The following is a 16,923-nucleotide window of genomic DNA, read 5'->3' on the forward strand; positions in this document are numbered from 1 at the left end:
AGCCAAAATCAAGAGTCGGACGCTTAACCAACTGAGCCATCCAGATACCCACCTTGTACAACTTTTTAGCTATAGTAGTGTTTTTGTAAATTTTTTAGATCTTTCTATGAGGTGGGAGATGTTCCCTCTCCTCTATTTTCTGAAAGACTGTGTAGAATTGGTAACATTACTCCCTTGAATACTTGGTAGAATTCACAAGTAAAGCCACCTGGGCCTGGAGCTTTCTCTGTGAAAAGGTTTGTAACTATGACTTCAATTTTTTTCAAAGATAAAGGCTATTTAGATTACATATTTCTCCTTGGGTGAGCTCATAGTTTGTGTCTTCCAAAACATTTCTCCATTTCATCTAAATTGTAAAATTTACTGGAATAAAGTTGTTCATAATAATGTTTTATCACCTATAGGATCTTAGTGATGTCTATGCTTTTATTCTTGATGTTGGTAATTTGTTGCACTTATTTTTTTTAAATTTTTTATTGTTATGTTAATCACCATACATTACATCATTAGTTTTTGATGTAGTGTTCCATGATTCATTGTTTGCATGTAACACCCAGTGCTCCATGCAGAACGTGCCCTCCTTAACACCCATCACCGGGCTAGCCCATCCCCCCACCCCCCCTCCCCTCTAGAATCCTCAGTCTGTTTCTCAGAGTCCATCGTCTCTCATGGATCATTGTTGCACTTAGTTTTGATACATTCTGACTATTAATCCTTATCTCTTACAGATCTGAGTATTAATCCTTATCTCTTAGAGAAGTTGCAAATGCTTTTTCCTAACTTACTGCTTTTCTTTGAACTTTGTAGTATGTTTAGTCATACAGAAGGAAATTTTAAATTTAGATATAATCAAACATATCAATTTTTTAATGACTGGTGATTTTCACTTTTTGTCTGAGAAATCCATCTATCCCACAAAGTCAGTCATAAGAATATTCTTCTGTATCACTTTTTTTTTTAAGATTTTATTTATTTTAGAGAGAGAAAACATGTGCACACGTGTGTGTGGGGAGGAGAGCAGAGGAGGAAAAAATCTCAAGCAAACTCCATGCTGAGCACAGGGCCCAATGTGGGGTTTGATTCCCTGATCTGGAGACCACGACCCCAGCTGAAACCAAGAGTTGGACGCTCAACTGACTGAGCCACCCAGGCACCCCTCTCCTATATCACTTTCTAATAGTTTTAAAGTTTTACTTTTTTCCATTTAGGTCTTTAATTCACTTGGAATTTTTGTTATGGTGAAAAGAAAGGACCTAATTTTATTTTCTTTGAGAAGGAAACCCAGTAGTTTTCACATCAGTAATTGAATAGATCGTTCTTTTCCCACTCATTTGTGATGCCATCTTTGAAAAATGCCAAATTGCTTATATGCTTGGTCTTGTTCTGGGATCTCTATTATGTTCACTTTGTTCTACTTGTCTATTGCTGCACCCGTACTATAGATTCTTTATAAGTTTCAATATCTGGAAAGTCAAGTCCCTCTGCTTGCTCTTAATTTTCAGGATTGTCTTGAAATTTTTTGGATCTTTATTTTTCCATACGAATACTAGAATTATTTTGCTAGGTTCTATGTTAAAATCTTGTTCTATCTAGGTTCTATCTTGTTCAATCTACACTCTACCTAAAATCTTGTTAAGATTTTAATCGATGTTGCCCCTGTCAATGTTGCTGCTGAAACTGCCTCAGCAAAACCAAATGCCTCCGTCAGCGTGGACCCCAGCTAAAAAAACCCAACACATCACAAGTATGGCATCCACATCACTCCCCCCTCCCAAATTCCAGCTGTATCTGACTGATAGGACACTAAATCACACCTAGAAGCCTAGCTGCAAGAGACTTTGGGAAATGTACATTTTAGCTTTAAAGACTTTGCAGTACAGAGTAGTGAACAATGGACTTCACAGTATGGGTATTAGTGGGTTATGAAATCAATTAGCGGGTCACAAATGGTATTTAAAAAAATGAAATAGAACAGAATATAAGTTATCAGTGTGCCTAGCAAGAATAAGTATTGTTTCAAAGAAGTTTTTTATATATATATAATATAGTTTTATATATTTGTAAAATTTTGTTTATATTTATATATATTCATAAATCCTTATTTATATATATAAAACTTCGATGAAACAATACTTATTCTTTTTTTTTTAAGTAGTCTTTCCACCCAAAGTGCAACTTGAGGGGCGCCTGGGTGGCTCAGTCGTTAAGCATCTGCCTTCAGCTCAGGTCATGATCCTGGGGTCCTGGGATCGAGCCCTGCATTGGGGCCTTGGCAGGAAGCCTGCCTCTCCCTCTCCCTCTCCCACTCCCCCTGCTGGTGTTCTCTCTCTCGCTGTGTCTCTCTCTGTCAAATAAATAAAAATCTTAAAAAACAAAAACAAACAAAAATACCAAAGTGCGACTTGAACCTGCAACCCTGAGATCAAGAGTTGTGTGCCCTACTGACTAAGCCAGCCAGGGACCCCAAAACAATACTTATTCTTATATATATACATACATATTTATACACATAAAATATTTTAAACATTATATAAATAAGGGTTGAGAGAAAGAGAAAGTGAGAATAAGAAGGAGAGAGAATATATATATAAAAAAAAAGAAAACATTTCTTATTATGGGTCATGATCAAGAAAGTTTGAAGGCCAAGGTCCTAGGAAGGTGCCGAGACACTATGTGCTAATTCACCACATGTAGTACAATATCCCTTATTTTGCTAAGGAAGTTTCATCTGCTAATAGCTTTTATTTTGAATAGGTGACTTTTGCCAAATAATATTTATATATATAGAGAGAGGTAATTGTAAGTTCTTTCTCCTTTAATTAAATACACAAATGAATTTCCAACAATGCATCATCTTTGCATTTTTCTCTAAAAATATTTTTATAATTACCTATTGTGCCATGACTCCCTAACTTTGTTACGGCCCCTGTCCCACATACCATCCATAATTTCTAGCAGATTCTATATTTGCCCAGTTTGTCAAAGATGCTTCTATACATCCTGACACATTCTTTAAGAACAAAAAATGTCTATGCTTTGTGATTCTTATTAAATTAATAAGAAGCCAAAATATCTGCACTTTATTTAATTAAAAAATTCTCTGTAGATAACTTTCCAATCTCAGAACCAATGATCTAGTAAGAATTTGTAATGGAAGAGTAAGTCCTATAGGAAAGCTGTATTTTTTTTTTTTAAAGTTTTCAGTTACTTTTTTTTTTTTTTTAAGATTTTTTATTTATTCATTTGAGACACAGAGATAGAGAGAGAGAGAGAGCATGAGCAGGGAGAGAGGCAGAGGGAGAAAGAGAAGCAGGCTTCCCACTGAGCCAGGAGCCCGACATGGGGCTCGATCCCAGGACCCTGGGATCATGACCCAAGCTGAAGGCAGACGCTTAACCATCTGAGCCACCCAGGCGCCCCGGAAAGCTGTATTTTAATTCTGATATGCAGGTGCCTGGGTGGCTCAATTGATTAAGTGTCTCCCTTCAGCTCAGGTCATGGGATCGAGCCCCCACTGGGTTCCATGCTCAGCAGGGAGTCTGCTTCTCCCTCTCCCTCTGCCCCTCCTCTATCCCCCCACCCACCGCTCACTTGTGTGTGCTCTCTTTCTCAAGTAAATAAAATCTTGAAAAAAAATAATAATTCTGATATGCTAGTGACAATTATTTCAATGTTTTTGTTAAGAATATAAAACTACTGGGTGCCCGGGTGGCTCAGTCGGTTAAGTGTCTGCCTTCGGTTCAGGTCATGATCCCGGGTCCCAGGATTGAGTCCCACGTCAGGCTCCCGGTTCAGTGGGGAGCCTGCCTCTCCCTCTCCCTCTGCTGCTCCCCCTGCTTGTGCTTTCTCTCTGTCAAATAAATAAATAAAATCTTAGAAAAAAAAAAGAATATAAATCTACTAACAGTACCTTCATCAATTTGACCTCCACAGAAATACCTGCCCAGATTATATTCACTTAAGCAGTGCCTCAGAAACTTTCATTGGCTTCTTATTTGTTGTATTTTATTTGCTTATTTTTAAATACTAAAGAATGTTTATATTGCTTGAAAGCAGCCAAATGACAAATATTGCATTTTCAATGGGCACTGGTTTTAACTCACCACATCAGGAAACTATAACACTGTTTCTTTTAACACATCGGTACCAAAGTTCTGGACAAGCTGTTCTAAGACCTTTGACCCTAGAAACTGGGGGTTTCTTACGTGTCTTACATTTTTCTTGCTGTTTTTGAGGAGAAAAGAAATTTAAATTTGAATAAAAAAAGATGCTTTTTACAAATCACTTGTACAAATTATGTTCCCTGTAAATTAAAAGCTTTCCAATCATTTAATCAGTGCAAATATACACAGGTACACATTCTCTACAATCACTATTCTTCAACATTTAATAACAAAAGGAAAAAAATCTCTTTATAAAACGTGGTAGAATGAAAAAACAGTAAATATTAAACTTCACCAAAGGACCATCTAGAAAGAAACAACGACCTTATCAGTGATACAACTGACTCGAGCAGTTGGCAGCCTGCCTGGCCTTCTTATTAGGCAACATGTATAACACCCTTCCCTTTTTCTACCCCACAGTTGGGGAAGCAGGAGACCCAGGGATAGAACTAATGGAATCCTCACTTATTTAGCCAGAGGCAGAGGGAACCCCAGTGCCAACAGAGAGATGGATTCCCAACTGGTCTTCAGTTAGAACCAAGCCATCACACTGGTTGCCCCTGGGTGTTGGGCCTATGGGTGATAGATTTTTTAACTTCTAGTTTCCAAATTTTCTATAAGGGGACGTATTATTCTCATAATGCAAAGAGCGCTCTAACTGACCGAAGAGCACATATATGCTAGTTCAGTGTTTTATTTTTAATGCCCAACCACTAAGAAGACCTTCTAAGTGTCCTTGTAAGTTCCTCCTCTCTTCCTCTCCTGGTGGTGGGCAGCGTCTCCAATCTGCCAGAGATAGAAAAGCAGGATTCCACAGTTTGGGGGTTTGGGTCACATTTGCCTGGGATTTATAAAAATGATACTGCAAGGAGTTCCACAGTTTTCTTGATGGTTAGAAACAGTAATATTTATTAGATACTGATTGTGTCTAGGCCCATATTCTTCGGCAAATAGCAGAGAGAAACAAACAGCAGGAGAGATGGTCCCTATTTATGAAGAGCTCAAAATATCATCAAGGGCATAAAGGACATAAAAATACTTTAACAAATACAAAGGTACAGACTAATAAGAGTGCAAACCAAGAGGTTAGTGTGGAAGGGGACGGGAAAGTGTCAGAGCCAACTGGGGGTGATGCCTCCAAGATTTCCAGAAGCAGGCCCCATGACGTCTTCTCTTTACCTCCAATGCAACTTCTCTTTCTCCCAAAGTTAGTAAAATGGAAATTCTGAAACACTGGAATGTTCCTTGTTGGGAAAGCAGCCTAAGGCCATATTGCACAAACTTGTTGATTCCAGGTTAATACTCCTACTTGAGATAGCATTCAAGTTTCAAGGGAAACAGGTATTTCCAGCATATGATTTTAGAAAACTAAGTGCGACAGACTTATTTTAAAGTTGGCAGTACTTCATGAAAAAAACCACATTTCCTATGAAATTACTTGCTTTTTACTCTGACTACAGAGGCAGGGACTGATCTGGGATCAGAAGCGTTCAAGTTCTTAACGGTTGCCCAAGTGCCTTGTTGCACAATGCCGAAAACAGACAAACAAAAACCCGTGACAGATCATTTTCTTTTCTTCCTTATAAAAGCTGCCCCTTTTCAAGTGCCCAACATGTCTGTCACTCTGCAAGTGCTCTCCGCCCTCACAAAGCTTCATCTGTTACCGAGCACGGTTCTGAAGTGAGTGCTGGTACTGGAATCTGAGATGGACCAGTTTCTGGAGATGCGCACAGGTCTGAACTGTCAAAGGGAATGGACAGGGAACTGCAGCCACACCTCGGGCTCTCGGAAAACCGCTTCAGTACAGTTGGCTTTTCCTAGGCAATCGTCTGTAGGACTCAAGGCACGAGGAGCTCAAGCCAACCCTAAGCTTGGAAAGCAAGGGGTGGACAGTTAGGGTAAAGCTGGAGGCCTTGGGCCACATACAGTTACCTCTCAGTGCTATTCCTCTGGCAAAAAACTGGAATGTGAACAACAGTCGGCCTCAAGAGATTCCTGGTGAGGCACAGATGATGGGGGTAGATGTCAAATATGGTATTAGGATGAAATCTTAAGGATGGTTTATCTTATTCCACTAACGTGGTGAGAAGGAATTTTACATGTCTGCCTTTAGGTCATGATCAAGGATAAGCAACACAGTCAGACTTCTAGAAACAAATTAGCTTTCCACTCTGGTGTGCGGAGTTGAGCTATCTGGCCAGAAGTCATGGTTCGGAAATAAACCTGAATTGTGGACTAACGAACGACTGTTCCTTCAGTATTGTGATGTCCTCGCTCATGAAATCTCTTCTCCATTGTCCTTTGTGCCTGAAAAAAAATGAGCCCATGCTGAGGACCTTCCATGCATGTTCAAGCCTGTGCTTCTACAACTCTTAGGTTTCCTGGAAAAGCCTGCCTTCGCCAGAGGCAAGGAGATCATCTGCTTGTGAGGGGGGAGCCGGGGCTCTTCACTTAATCATCTGGGTTTCTTCATCTGCATCGAAAAACTCCTCCTCTTCCTCACTCTCACTGCCTAAAGTGTTGTCCTTGTCCACAGACTGAAAGGGGAAAGGAGAACCAGAATGGTCACATGATGCCATGACATTTCTAAAATGCACATTATTATCTAGCACTCAACTGACAAATGCATTTTTATGACATCTCCCCTAAGATTTCACCCTAAAGTGTTCTACGAAAGTGAATGAATCACCGGCCACCTTCATTTCTCTAAAAAACCAGTTGCTATTAATCTCACACCTGTTTTCCAACAGTTTTGCTTGGTTCTATTAAATCTAACCAGAACATTCTTCTGCTGCCCCCCCAAACTATCATCATCCCAAGAGGTATACCTGAAAGATTAAGAAGACTATGAAGACTGGGGCAACTGGGTGGCTCAGTTGTTAAGCGTCTGCCTTCGGCTCAGGTCATGATCCCAGCATCCTGGGATCGAGTCCCACATCGGGCTCCCTGCTCTGCGGGAGGCTTGCTTCTTCTCCCGCTCCCCCTGCTTATGTTCCCTCTCTGGCTGTGTCTCTCTGTCAAATAAATAAATAAAATCTTTAAAAAAAAAAAAAAGAAGACTATGAAGACTATGCCATACCTGTGGCGGATCCAAGGTCTGTAAAGATAATGCTTCATCCCCTAGCCTCCGATATGAATACACCTGAAGGTCGGAAAACGTCTCTAGCAATGGGCTGTTAAGGGTTTCCGGCAATAATAAACTCAGGAGGCCCGAAGTCAGGCCGGTGGCTCCAAAGACAATGAAGGGTAAAGACCACTGCACATATCTCTGTGGGGGCAGGGAGTAGAACAAAAACATACAAAAACTCAGTATCCATTTCCCAGCATGTGACATCAGCAGTTTTATGACCGAGGCATGGCCATGTTTACTATTCCTACTAGAATACACAATAAGCCACTTCCTTCCCCATGGAGAGTTACCCTGGGAAATCATGGAGTGCTTGCTCAGGCACGCAGAAGTGGGAGTGAGTACACAGAGAGGCGGCAGAGGTATGTGCATAGGATCGGAAGCAGGGGGGTGGGTACTGCTTTCACTGCAGGCAACTCGCTTAGAACACAGGGATTTCCACATACTCTTTGCTTGGGAGACACCTCAAATACTCGCTCACCATAAAGTTTAAAGTTCTCCACCCTGGAATCAGCCAATCAGTATGCTCGCTGATTCACTTAGCACTGAGTGAGGGACAGGCCAGGCTAGTAGGGAGAGATAGGGAGGGGGCTCCCGTGATCAGGCTCACAGAAATCCCCAAAATGAGGAGGTGTAAGGAAACCAGAGATAAGGAACACACCAGATCGCCCTGCCCTAGGTGTCATCGGAGGGGGGTCTCTTTTTATGACAGTCACCTGGGACCAACAGAGATTAACCAGACCCTAAAAAAAAGTAAGCCATTAAAGATGTTGTCACTAGTTCTTACACAAAAGTGCTATCAGTAGAGAAATTAAAAAGATTTAAGTTCCCTGGTTAGCTTTCAATAAAAGACCAATCCTAAAAGCCCTCAGGGGCAATCCTGTGGGGGCCCCTTTCCCTGCTGAGAGCTTTTTTATTGTATCCTTGCTTAATAAAAACTCTATCCCTTTCCTCTCCTTTGTCTGCGAGATTCATTCTTCAACTCCATGGGACAAGAACCTCGCTCTCCCGCTTCAGCAACATGCCTGGAGGACGGGGTTAAAGTTACGAACACCCCAAAAAGAAAAAGAAAACCCTAAGGAACCCGTGTGATTTAGAAACTACCTGAACACAGTGATACAGCTTTGCTTCAGAGATCCAACAGACATTCTTAGGAAAATTTAGTTTCTTGAAACACAAACTGGCTCAAAGATAATGACACAGAAAACTATGTTGCTCTAGAGCCACTGGGGTGTTACTCTGGGGCCTTTCTGAGCTGATCAACATTCTTGAATTCCTGTATAGGAGTTGCTTAGCTTTATGCTTTTCTCTTTTGGGCTTCCAAATTACGTGGATAGGACCACTACTAGTTAGGATATCCTCTGCCTGATTTTTCAGAAGTAAAAAGATGATGGACAAAGTGGGGCGAGGGGTGGAGGTGGGAGGGGGGAATCTCACTTCTGGAGCCCACATGCAAACACAGGTCCAACACTGTGGGTGTGCTGCTGAATCAAGGGGGACACAACACTCTCATCTCTTCTCAACTGAGCAGGAATAGAGGTACAGTGCTAGGTATTCTAATGTTCTAGGAGAGCCATCCAGAGTCAGAGATCTTTAGAGATAAACCCCTAATGTCCACACACTTTGCAGAATGGAACTAATTTATATTAGAGAAATGGTCTTATACTGTAAAATTAAGCATGAAACATGGAAAGAGATACCCATGAAAAGGAAGTATACTGCAAGTCAAAGACAGAAAGATGGAAGGAAGGAAGGAAGGAAGGAAGGAAAGAGAGAGAGAGAGAAAGAAAGAAAGAAAGACAGAAAGAGAGAGAGAGAGAAAGAAAGAAAAAGAGGCCACAGTGGCATTTCAGAGACATTCTCCCGTGCTAGTGAGGCAGGGACACCAAAGGGACGCTATGAGAGAAAAAGCTGGTTTTCCCTTTGCTGCTTTTCCCGCTTCTCCTCTTGCTAGGACCCGCACTCCCAGCCCACTTTACACACGCCTTGTAAAGCAAATCGCATAGGTCCTTCTTATAAGAGGTCAGGACTTAGTGATTTCTCTAGAACAGATAATATCTAAGGAAGGACCAGGTGACAATAACCAGGTGAAGCTATCATATGAGCATTCCAGACCACTGGAGACATTCTAGACATCTCCATGGCAAGACACCTTGGCTCCAAGGAATAACACGGGGGCCCTTGTCTTTGTTCTAAGCGGTTCCTGGATGCCTGGATGCCTGAGAGGACACGTACACCAGACCACTCCCAGCCCCATGGACAAAGATGAGACTCCTTCCTTTCCTTTCTGAGCCTCCCAGACAGTCACTCCATCTGTATCTGCTTTCTCCAGATCTTCAATAAACTCTTTCACCTCCTGCTGGCTCACATTTGATTTCCATGCTGCGTGAAGCCAAGGACCCTCCTGGCTGGTCCTGCGGGAACCCCCTGGGTGTATCGCTAGTGGGCAGAACAGTTGTCTACACAGCACATCCAGGCACCCCTTGTTGAGTGCTGGCTGGGAGGGCAATAGTTCGGCCCAGCAGAGACATCCGCAGGGGCTCCGGGGATTAATCTGTCACAGAACTGGAACATTTCAAGACTGGAAGGATTTTCAGGGCTGCCATTAGGTCTATCCCCTTTCTTTTGACTATGACATTTAGGAAACACTAAAAACTCTTAATAGACACACTGCTAGGCATGTTTCTCTTCTAATTTTCTTGTGTAAGTGGTGTGCCTTTGGGCAAGTTACCTAACCTGCTTCTGATTTCTCATCTTTAATAGAGGGCAACAACCATGCCTGCCTCACATGGTTCTTGTGAAGCTTACTTGAGATGATATGTGTTGAAGTGCTCAACATGGAGCCCAGCACATCGCAGAAGCTTAATAAATATTCACTGGCTGGCTAACTTATGAATGGAGATAGGAAGGAGCACACTGGCATTAGCTAACTCTCCAGTAAATGCAGATAAGCAAACACGCGGAGCCTCGGGGCTAAGAGCATCCTGGGTCCGAGCCCATCTGCCCTGAGGGATACGTAATCTAAAAGATACAAGGTTCCCATGCCCGGCAGGCTGATCTTAAGTGGCAACTGTTCATTACCACCTTCTACTCAAAGGCACAAGCATTTCCAAAGCAGAGAATCCAGAAAAACAAAACTAGGAGGTACAAACCAACCAGTGAGGGGATGAAGGGGGCAATAATCCCACCAACTCGGGAGAACATAGAACAAGTTCCAAGCCCAACGTTCCTGAAAGGCATAAAAAGGGGGGGAAAAATCAGTAAGTTCTGGCAGGGGCGGCGGGGGCGGGGGGAGTGTAAAGACCCTGTGGGACAATGGGCCTGTAATAATAAATCCCAAGGTGGAGGAAGCACAAGCAGTGCTGCCTGCTAGAACATTCTGAGCCGCTGGAAATGTCCTACAACCGCACTGTCCAATATGGAAGCCGCTAGACAGCTATTAGCACTAGAAATGGGGCTAGTGAGAACGAGGAACTGGGTTTTTCATTTGCTTTATTTTAATTAGTTTAAATTTAAATAGCCACATGAGGCTAGTAACTCCCATACTGGACAGTGCAGTTATTACAGAGAACAGTTGTAGAAACGACCATGAGAATGTTTCTTGTCAAATGTTCTTACGGGTTTTTGTGTGAGGTTTCCTCTGAATTGATATACCCGTGGAGAGCCAGGCCTTTATGACCTGAGAAGTCTGCCCATTTATTTAAATTCAACAAATTGACGATTCAAGGGTCAGGCATATGACTATGAATTGAGCACATATTATCAGGAGACCAGGAACGTGACCTTTGTGAGGAGTACGGACATGCAAGAGGTGGGAGGGGGTGGGAATGAGAGCAGTTACAGGTGGGGTGGCCAGGCAGCACCCTCTCACCCCAGCCTAATTGTTAGCAATGGCAAAATGGTCATCCTAGCATCACAGCCAGGAGCCAGAGAAATCAGGTCAGAGGAATAATTAGGAAATGACCAGCCAATCACAGACAGCCTGGGAAAAACTGGAGGAAAAGGGACTTAAATTAATAGGCAGAAAGAATCATTCAGTTTGCACGGATAAGGGAAACATTTGGAATGATCTCTGAAAAGCCTGGGGAAGTGCTGAGCTAGGGAGCTCCTGCCCGGCCCTCAGAGGCAGTTCTAAGAAGACTGAGCTACATCCCTGCCCTTCCCATCTTGTTTTCAGACTTATTTTATGAGGGGGAAACCTCAGAGTATGTTCTTTTTGATAGGAGCATGTCCTACTCATTAGAAACCACATTTAACAACTAATATGAAAACCTCATCATCACTTCTAAGTGGAATTATCTTTTTAACAATGTGTATATTCTGAGTGAAAATGTAGGTCCTGTGAGAACAGGGACCTAGTCCCCTTGCCTGACATGTGCCTGACACAGGATGGGTGACTGAATAAATTCAATCCAATGAAATCAAGACGGCATCCGAGCACTCTTTGGGTGATGGGATGTGTTCATTGTAGAGGACTTCCCTCATGATTTACACGAGGGAGTTCAGCCCAACATACAGCTACGTTTTCCTCAGCCAAGTGGGCTGAGTGCAGTCTACACAGGCAACTTCTGGGCTTAGGCCTGCTTGCTGGATCGTTGCTGGCCCACACTAACTCTGGTCCTGGTGGAACGAGAACCATCCCTCTGCCGCTGCAAGGGTCTACAGCAAAACATGCAGGACGTGTGAGGCTCACCTGATGACTGTGGGGTACAGCTCAGAGGTGTAGATGTACACCACGTTAAAGGCCGCGCTGATCGTCAGCTTCCCGAGCAGAGACAAGGAATGGCTGTTCACCACGGCAAACACACCTGTGTCTGAGGAGGACAAGGGTAACACCGTGAGGTCCTTCAGGGAGAAAAACACCTTTAAATGACTCACTGAATTCTGAAGGAGCCAGAGGCATGAATAGTGATCTCAAACGGTAAGGAGGTAGTGTCATGGAATACACATTCAGAAGGTTCAGTGAGCACACATAACACACCCACACAAATATTCTCCCAGTGTCTTGGCTAGCTCTCCGACACCTTCCACAGTGGTGGTCATTGTGGGTGATTAAACTCGCTTCCTCCTCAGTGACAGAGCTCTTGGAAAACTGTCCTGTAGTAAAGCAAGCTTCATGGGGATGGTAAGTCTCATCCACCATGGGATGGCCTCTCCTTCCCAACCTCGTTCAACAACCAGTGATGTGAAATGGTGGTTAGCATGACAAGCTCTGGCGCGTTCGGGCCGTAAGTCTGACGGATGTAAGAGGCAGAGGGCCGGTCCAGGAGAACGACTCTCTTCAGTGGGCGTTTCTTGGTGTTCCATTGGAAGATAAGGAATAATCCCGCTAAAAGACTACCAGAGGGTATAAATTAATGTTCTTTAAAGAACAAGACTCTAAATATGGAACTACTTTTAATCTTTCTTCCTGCCCAACTTCTTACTTGAATTACTAATCACTAATGATATTTCAGTTTCTTAATGTTACGTCTTTACATAAAATACAAAAATACAGATTATGGCAGCTCATTTCCCTATCAAAAATACTATCAATTATCCCGTGGTTCTTTCCTTTATTAACATTTTTCTCCCTGGGATCTTGCAATGCAATTACTCCCTTTCAAACATATTTAACCTCTCCCTTCAATAACCCACTAGACTCTGCTTTCAAAATAACAATTTCTCCTTCTAAGGAAAAAAATCTCATTGACTCTGTGGTACTTTCCCCCTTGACTAGCAGACATCTTCAATGAGGGACCAAGCCTCCATTTCCCCAAATACACCTGCCCTGTAGCTCACTACAATCTGGCTTCCGATAGCATGTTCTCCTCCAAAGTCCTACTCTTGAAGGTCAACAGCGAGGTCCTAATCGCCAAAGTAATTGCCTCTCATTCTCCTTGACATTTCTGCCAAATAGAATTCGCTTGTCCCCTTCCTTGCGGCTGCTTGCTTGGCTCATAGAAACCACTCTTCCCTTAAATAACTCAAAAGCAATATCCTCTCCTTCCTTTGACCTCCACTGTGCCTATTCCCTAATCCATTCAACCGGCACGCTTCAGACACACTCCTGGAGCTGCTTCCTTTTCTGTCTTGTCTGCCCCCAATACATTTCGAGTTACTTCAGGCTAAGGCTGGTATCCTGTTTGTATCTGTGCCCCTCACACCATCTCCCATAGGACAATCCTCCACGGTGCTTGCTAAATATTTGTTGAACAAATAAGTAGAAGGACTACAGTAGGGATTAATTTAGTGAAAAGAATCGGTGTTAATGCTCTCTCAACTTCTAAGGAGGGGGGCATTTAAATACTCCATCCTAAACTATGCTTCACCTTCCCTGCTTGACTATGAAATAAATCTTCTTCTACTTTAAAGATGGTGTCCCGAACACAGTGGCCCACGCACTGCCAAACCCAACCATCTGGGGCTTTCTCCTCTTCTGCCAGGCTATTTGGAAGAAGATGCTAGCTCTTTTAAGTACTGAATATATTATTTTAAGCCATGAGTGCTTCTGGAAAAAGAACTCTGCCTTTTGGCGTTTACCCCAAGATATATGTCTGCACTTGAGATCTAACAATCTTTTCCATTAAACCAATAACAAGGGCAATTCTTCAATTATTTTCCAGAAAACTCAGTGTGTCAGGAAAAGGTATTCGGTAGCCTTGGAGCAAACAGGAATATGCACATTTGCTTTACTGCAAATGATCTCTGGGGCTGTTTTCAACCTGTACAGGATGGCATCTTTCAGAACTGTACAGTGACGCTCTGTAACATCTTTAACAACAGGTTAGGGGATTGCTGTCCTGAAAATTGAATTCAAATGGCACGCCACAGAAGGCTTTGATCCAAACACCCACAAGATCCAAAGCTGGAAGAAGCCTTTCACGTGAAGCTCAGGACGGTTCCAGATGGAAGCCCTTTGGGGAGCGAGGCTCCAGCCGTGTACCCACAGAGCACTCCCACCGGCCTAACACCTCATCAGATGCTTGAAACTTCTCCCCTGCGTTCCTGACAATGGTGTCTGCAGTCACCACTTGAACCTCGGGGAATTCACCTATCCCCAGGTAGTCCATGTCAATTCAGACAGTTCTGTTTATTAGAAAATTATTTCTTATCCTTTCTGGGGCTCCTGCCTCGGGAGCTGTTGGGCTGTTGGTCATTCTGAGTCAATGTTCAGGAGTGCTTTGCAGCCACTGGGCTGGTTCCTTTGATTCCTGACTTTGGCTCTTTATCTGAAAATAAAATCAGATACTACTGGCTATTACCAGCAAAAGTCCAAAGGGACTGTTTACAAAAAAAAAAAGTAATTTAAAAAGGAAAACTAGGGGCGCCTGGGTGGCTCATTGGGTTGAGGGTCTGCCTTTGGCTCAGGTCATAATCCCAGGGTCCTGGGATTCAGCCCTGTTTCAGGTTCTCTGCTCAGTGGGGAGTCTGCTTCTCCCTCTGCACCCCCCCCACCTCACCAATTTGTGCTGTCTTCCTCTGCCTGCCGCTCTGCCTTCTTGTGCTCTGCCCCCCGTCAAATGAATGAATGAATGAATAATAAATATAACTAAAATCTTAAAAAAAAAAAAAAAAAAGGGGGCGCCTGGGTGGCTCAGTTGGTTAAGCAACTGCCTTCGGCTCAGGTCATGATTCCAGGGTCCTGGGATCGAGCCCCGCATCGGGCTCCCTGCTCGGCGGGAAGCCTGCTTCTCCCTCTCCCACTCCCCCTGCTTGTGTTCCCTCTTTCTCTGTCTCTCTCTCTCTGTCAATTAAATAAATAAAATCTTTAAAAAAAAAAAAAAAGGAAAACTAAACTCAATTATCTTTGAGGGGAAAAAAAGATAATTCTCCAAACACTTGTATCTTGTATCCTTCAAAGCACTAAATTCAAGAGGTTATAAGTTTATTCCAATGATGAAGCTGTAAGGACACCATTTTTGGAACTAGCTATCTGGAAGTTTTCTCAGAGCCCATCTGAGGGTGCCAGAACAAAAAATCTCAGTATGTTATAGTCACATTTCACTGACCCCAAATAGTAAAACTTCAACTTAATCAACTACTTCATTCACTGGGTGATTATGGCAAATTTTTGATTTCTCATGCATATTTAATACAGCAGTATGCCCTCTGCTGTGATACACAGGTGGGCAAAAAAAAAACCCCTACAATTCATTTGCTTCCCCCCCTTTTTTAATTTTAATTTTAATTTTTTTTAAGATTTTATTTATTTATTTGACAGAGAGAGACATAGCGAGAGGGGGAACACAAGCAGGGGGAGTAGGAGAGGGAGAAGCAGGCTTCCCCGCGGAACAGGGAGCCCAATGTGGGGCTCGATCCCAGGACCCTGGGATCACGACCTGAGCCGAAGGCAGACGGTTAACGACTGAGCCACCCAGGCGCCCCATTCCCCCCCATTTTTTTAAAGAAAAATACCATATATGCACAAAGTTCTGTCACTATAGTTTCACCATTTCTAAAATTTCACATGAATGATATAATTCAGTTTGTAGACTTTTGTGTCTAGCTTCTTTTAGTTAGCATGAATGCTTTTGAAATTTATCCATTTATTGCGTGTATCAGCAGGTCACAGTTCAATCCTTTTGTTGTTGTTGAGCAATATTTCATTGTACGAATATGTCACAATTTGTTTATCTATTCCTCAGCCGATGGATATTTGGGTTCCTTCCAGTTTTGGGCTATTATTAATAAAGCTACTATGAACATTTGCATCAAAGTCTTTGTGTACATCTGTGTTCCTGCTTCCCTTGGGTAAAGGTGAGTCATATGGCAAGTGTATGTCTCCCTTTTAAATAAGCTGCTAATGTTTTTCAAAGGGTCTGTACCATTTTACATTTCTATCAGTGGGATATAAGAGTTCCAGTTCTTCCTTACCATTGCCAATGATGGTATGGTTGGTCTTTTTAATTTTAGCCATTCTATTTTTTTTTTTTTAGACTTTATTTATGTATCTGAGACACAGAAAGCACGAGCAGGGAGAAAGGACAGAGGAGGAAGCAGACTCCCCACTGAGCAGGGAGCCTGACATGGGACTTGATCCCAGGACCCTGGGAACATGACCTGAACCCAAGGCAGACACTTAACTGACTGAGCCACCCAGGCACCCTAATTTTAGACATTCGAATAGGTGCACGGTGGTATATCTCCACTGTGGTTTTGATTTCCATTTCCCTAATGTTAAATAGTTGAACATCTTTTCCCATGCTTATTGACCATTTTCTTATCCCTTTGGAGAAGTGTCTGTTCAAATCTTCTGCCCATGTTTTTTTTCTCATTATTAAGCTGCAAGAGTCCATTCTATATTCAGGGTACAAGTCCTTTATCAGGTATATGTTTTGCAATTATTTTTCTGTCTATGCCTTGCTTTTCATTTCTTTAATTATGTCTTTCAAAAAGCAAAAGTTTTTAATTTTGAAGCCTAAGTAATGAATGTTTTTCGCTTTGTGCTTTTTTGTGTCCTATTTAAGAAATCTTTGCCTAAACCAAAGTCACTAAGATTTTTCTCTAACATTCTCCTATAGAGCTTCTACAGTTTTAGCCTTTACAACTGAGTCTCCCACTCATTTAGAGCTAATTACTACATATGACATGACATGCAAGTTGAAGTTAAATTGTTTGCACACGGACATCTGATTATCCCAGCACCAAATG

At 42.5% G+C, this 16,923-nt stretch overlaps 1 protein-coding gene across 7 annotated transcripts in view; it reads right to left on the reverse strand.

Annotated features, from left to right (window-relative positions):
* Positions 1-5,043: 5,043 nt before the first annotated feature.
* SLC22A15 (solute carrier family 22 member 15) overlaps positions 5,044-16,923 on the reverse strand; it is a 67,320-nt gene continuing 55,440 nt past the window's right edge. For 2 of the 7 annotated variants that reach the window (XM_073896078.1, XM_025872510.2), the window contains 4 exons: positions 11,984-12,104; positions 10,447-10,519; positions 7,243-7,431; positions 5,044-6,700 (listed from right to left, as the gene is read on the reverse strand). In XM_073896078.1, the coding sequence (XP_073752179.1) occupies positions 6,611-6,700; positions 7,243-7,431; positions 10,447-10,519; positions 11,984-12,104 (473 nt within the window). In that variant the 3' untranslated portion in view covers positions 5,044-6,610. Of the gene's footprint in view, positions 6,701-6,991; positions 7,178-7,242; positions 7,432-10,442; positions 10,520-11,983; positions 12,105-16,923 lie in introns of those variants that run through there. The other 5 variants (XR_012379307.1, XR_012379308.1, XM_073896077.1 and 2 more) reach the window with 5 other exon arrangements.

Source organism: Callorhinus ursinus, unplaced genomic scaffold (assembly GCF_003265705.2).
Source record: "Callorhinus ursinus isolate GAN/ISIS: 27379988/994484 unplaced genomic scaffold, GSC_fseal_2.0 scaffold9, whole genome shotgun sequence".
NCBI classification, from domain to species: Eukaryota; Metazoa; Chordata; class Mammalia; order Carnivora; family Otariidae; genus Callorhinus; species Callorhinus ursinus.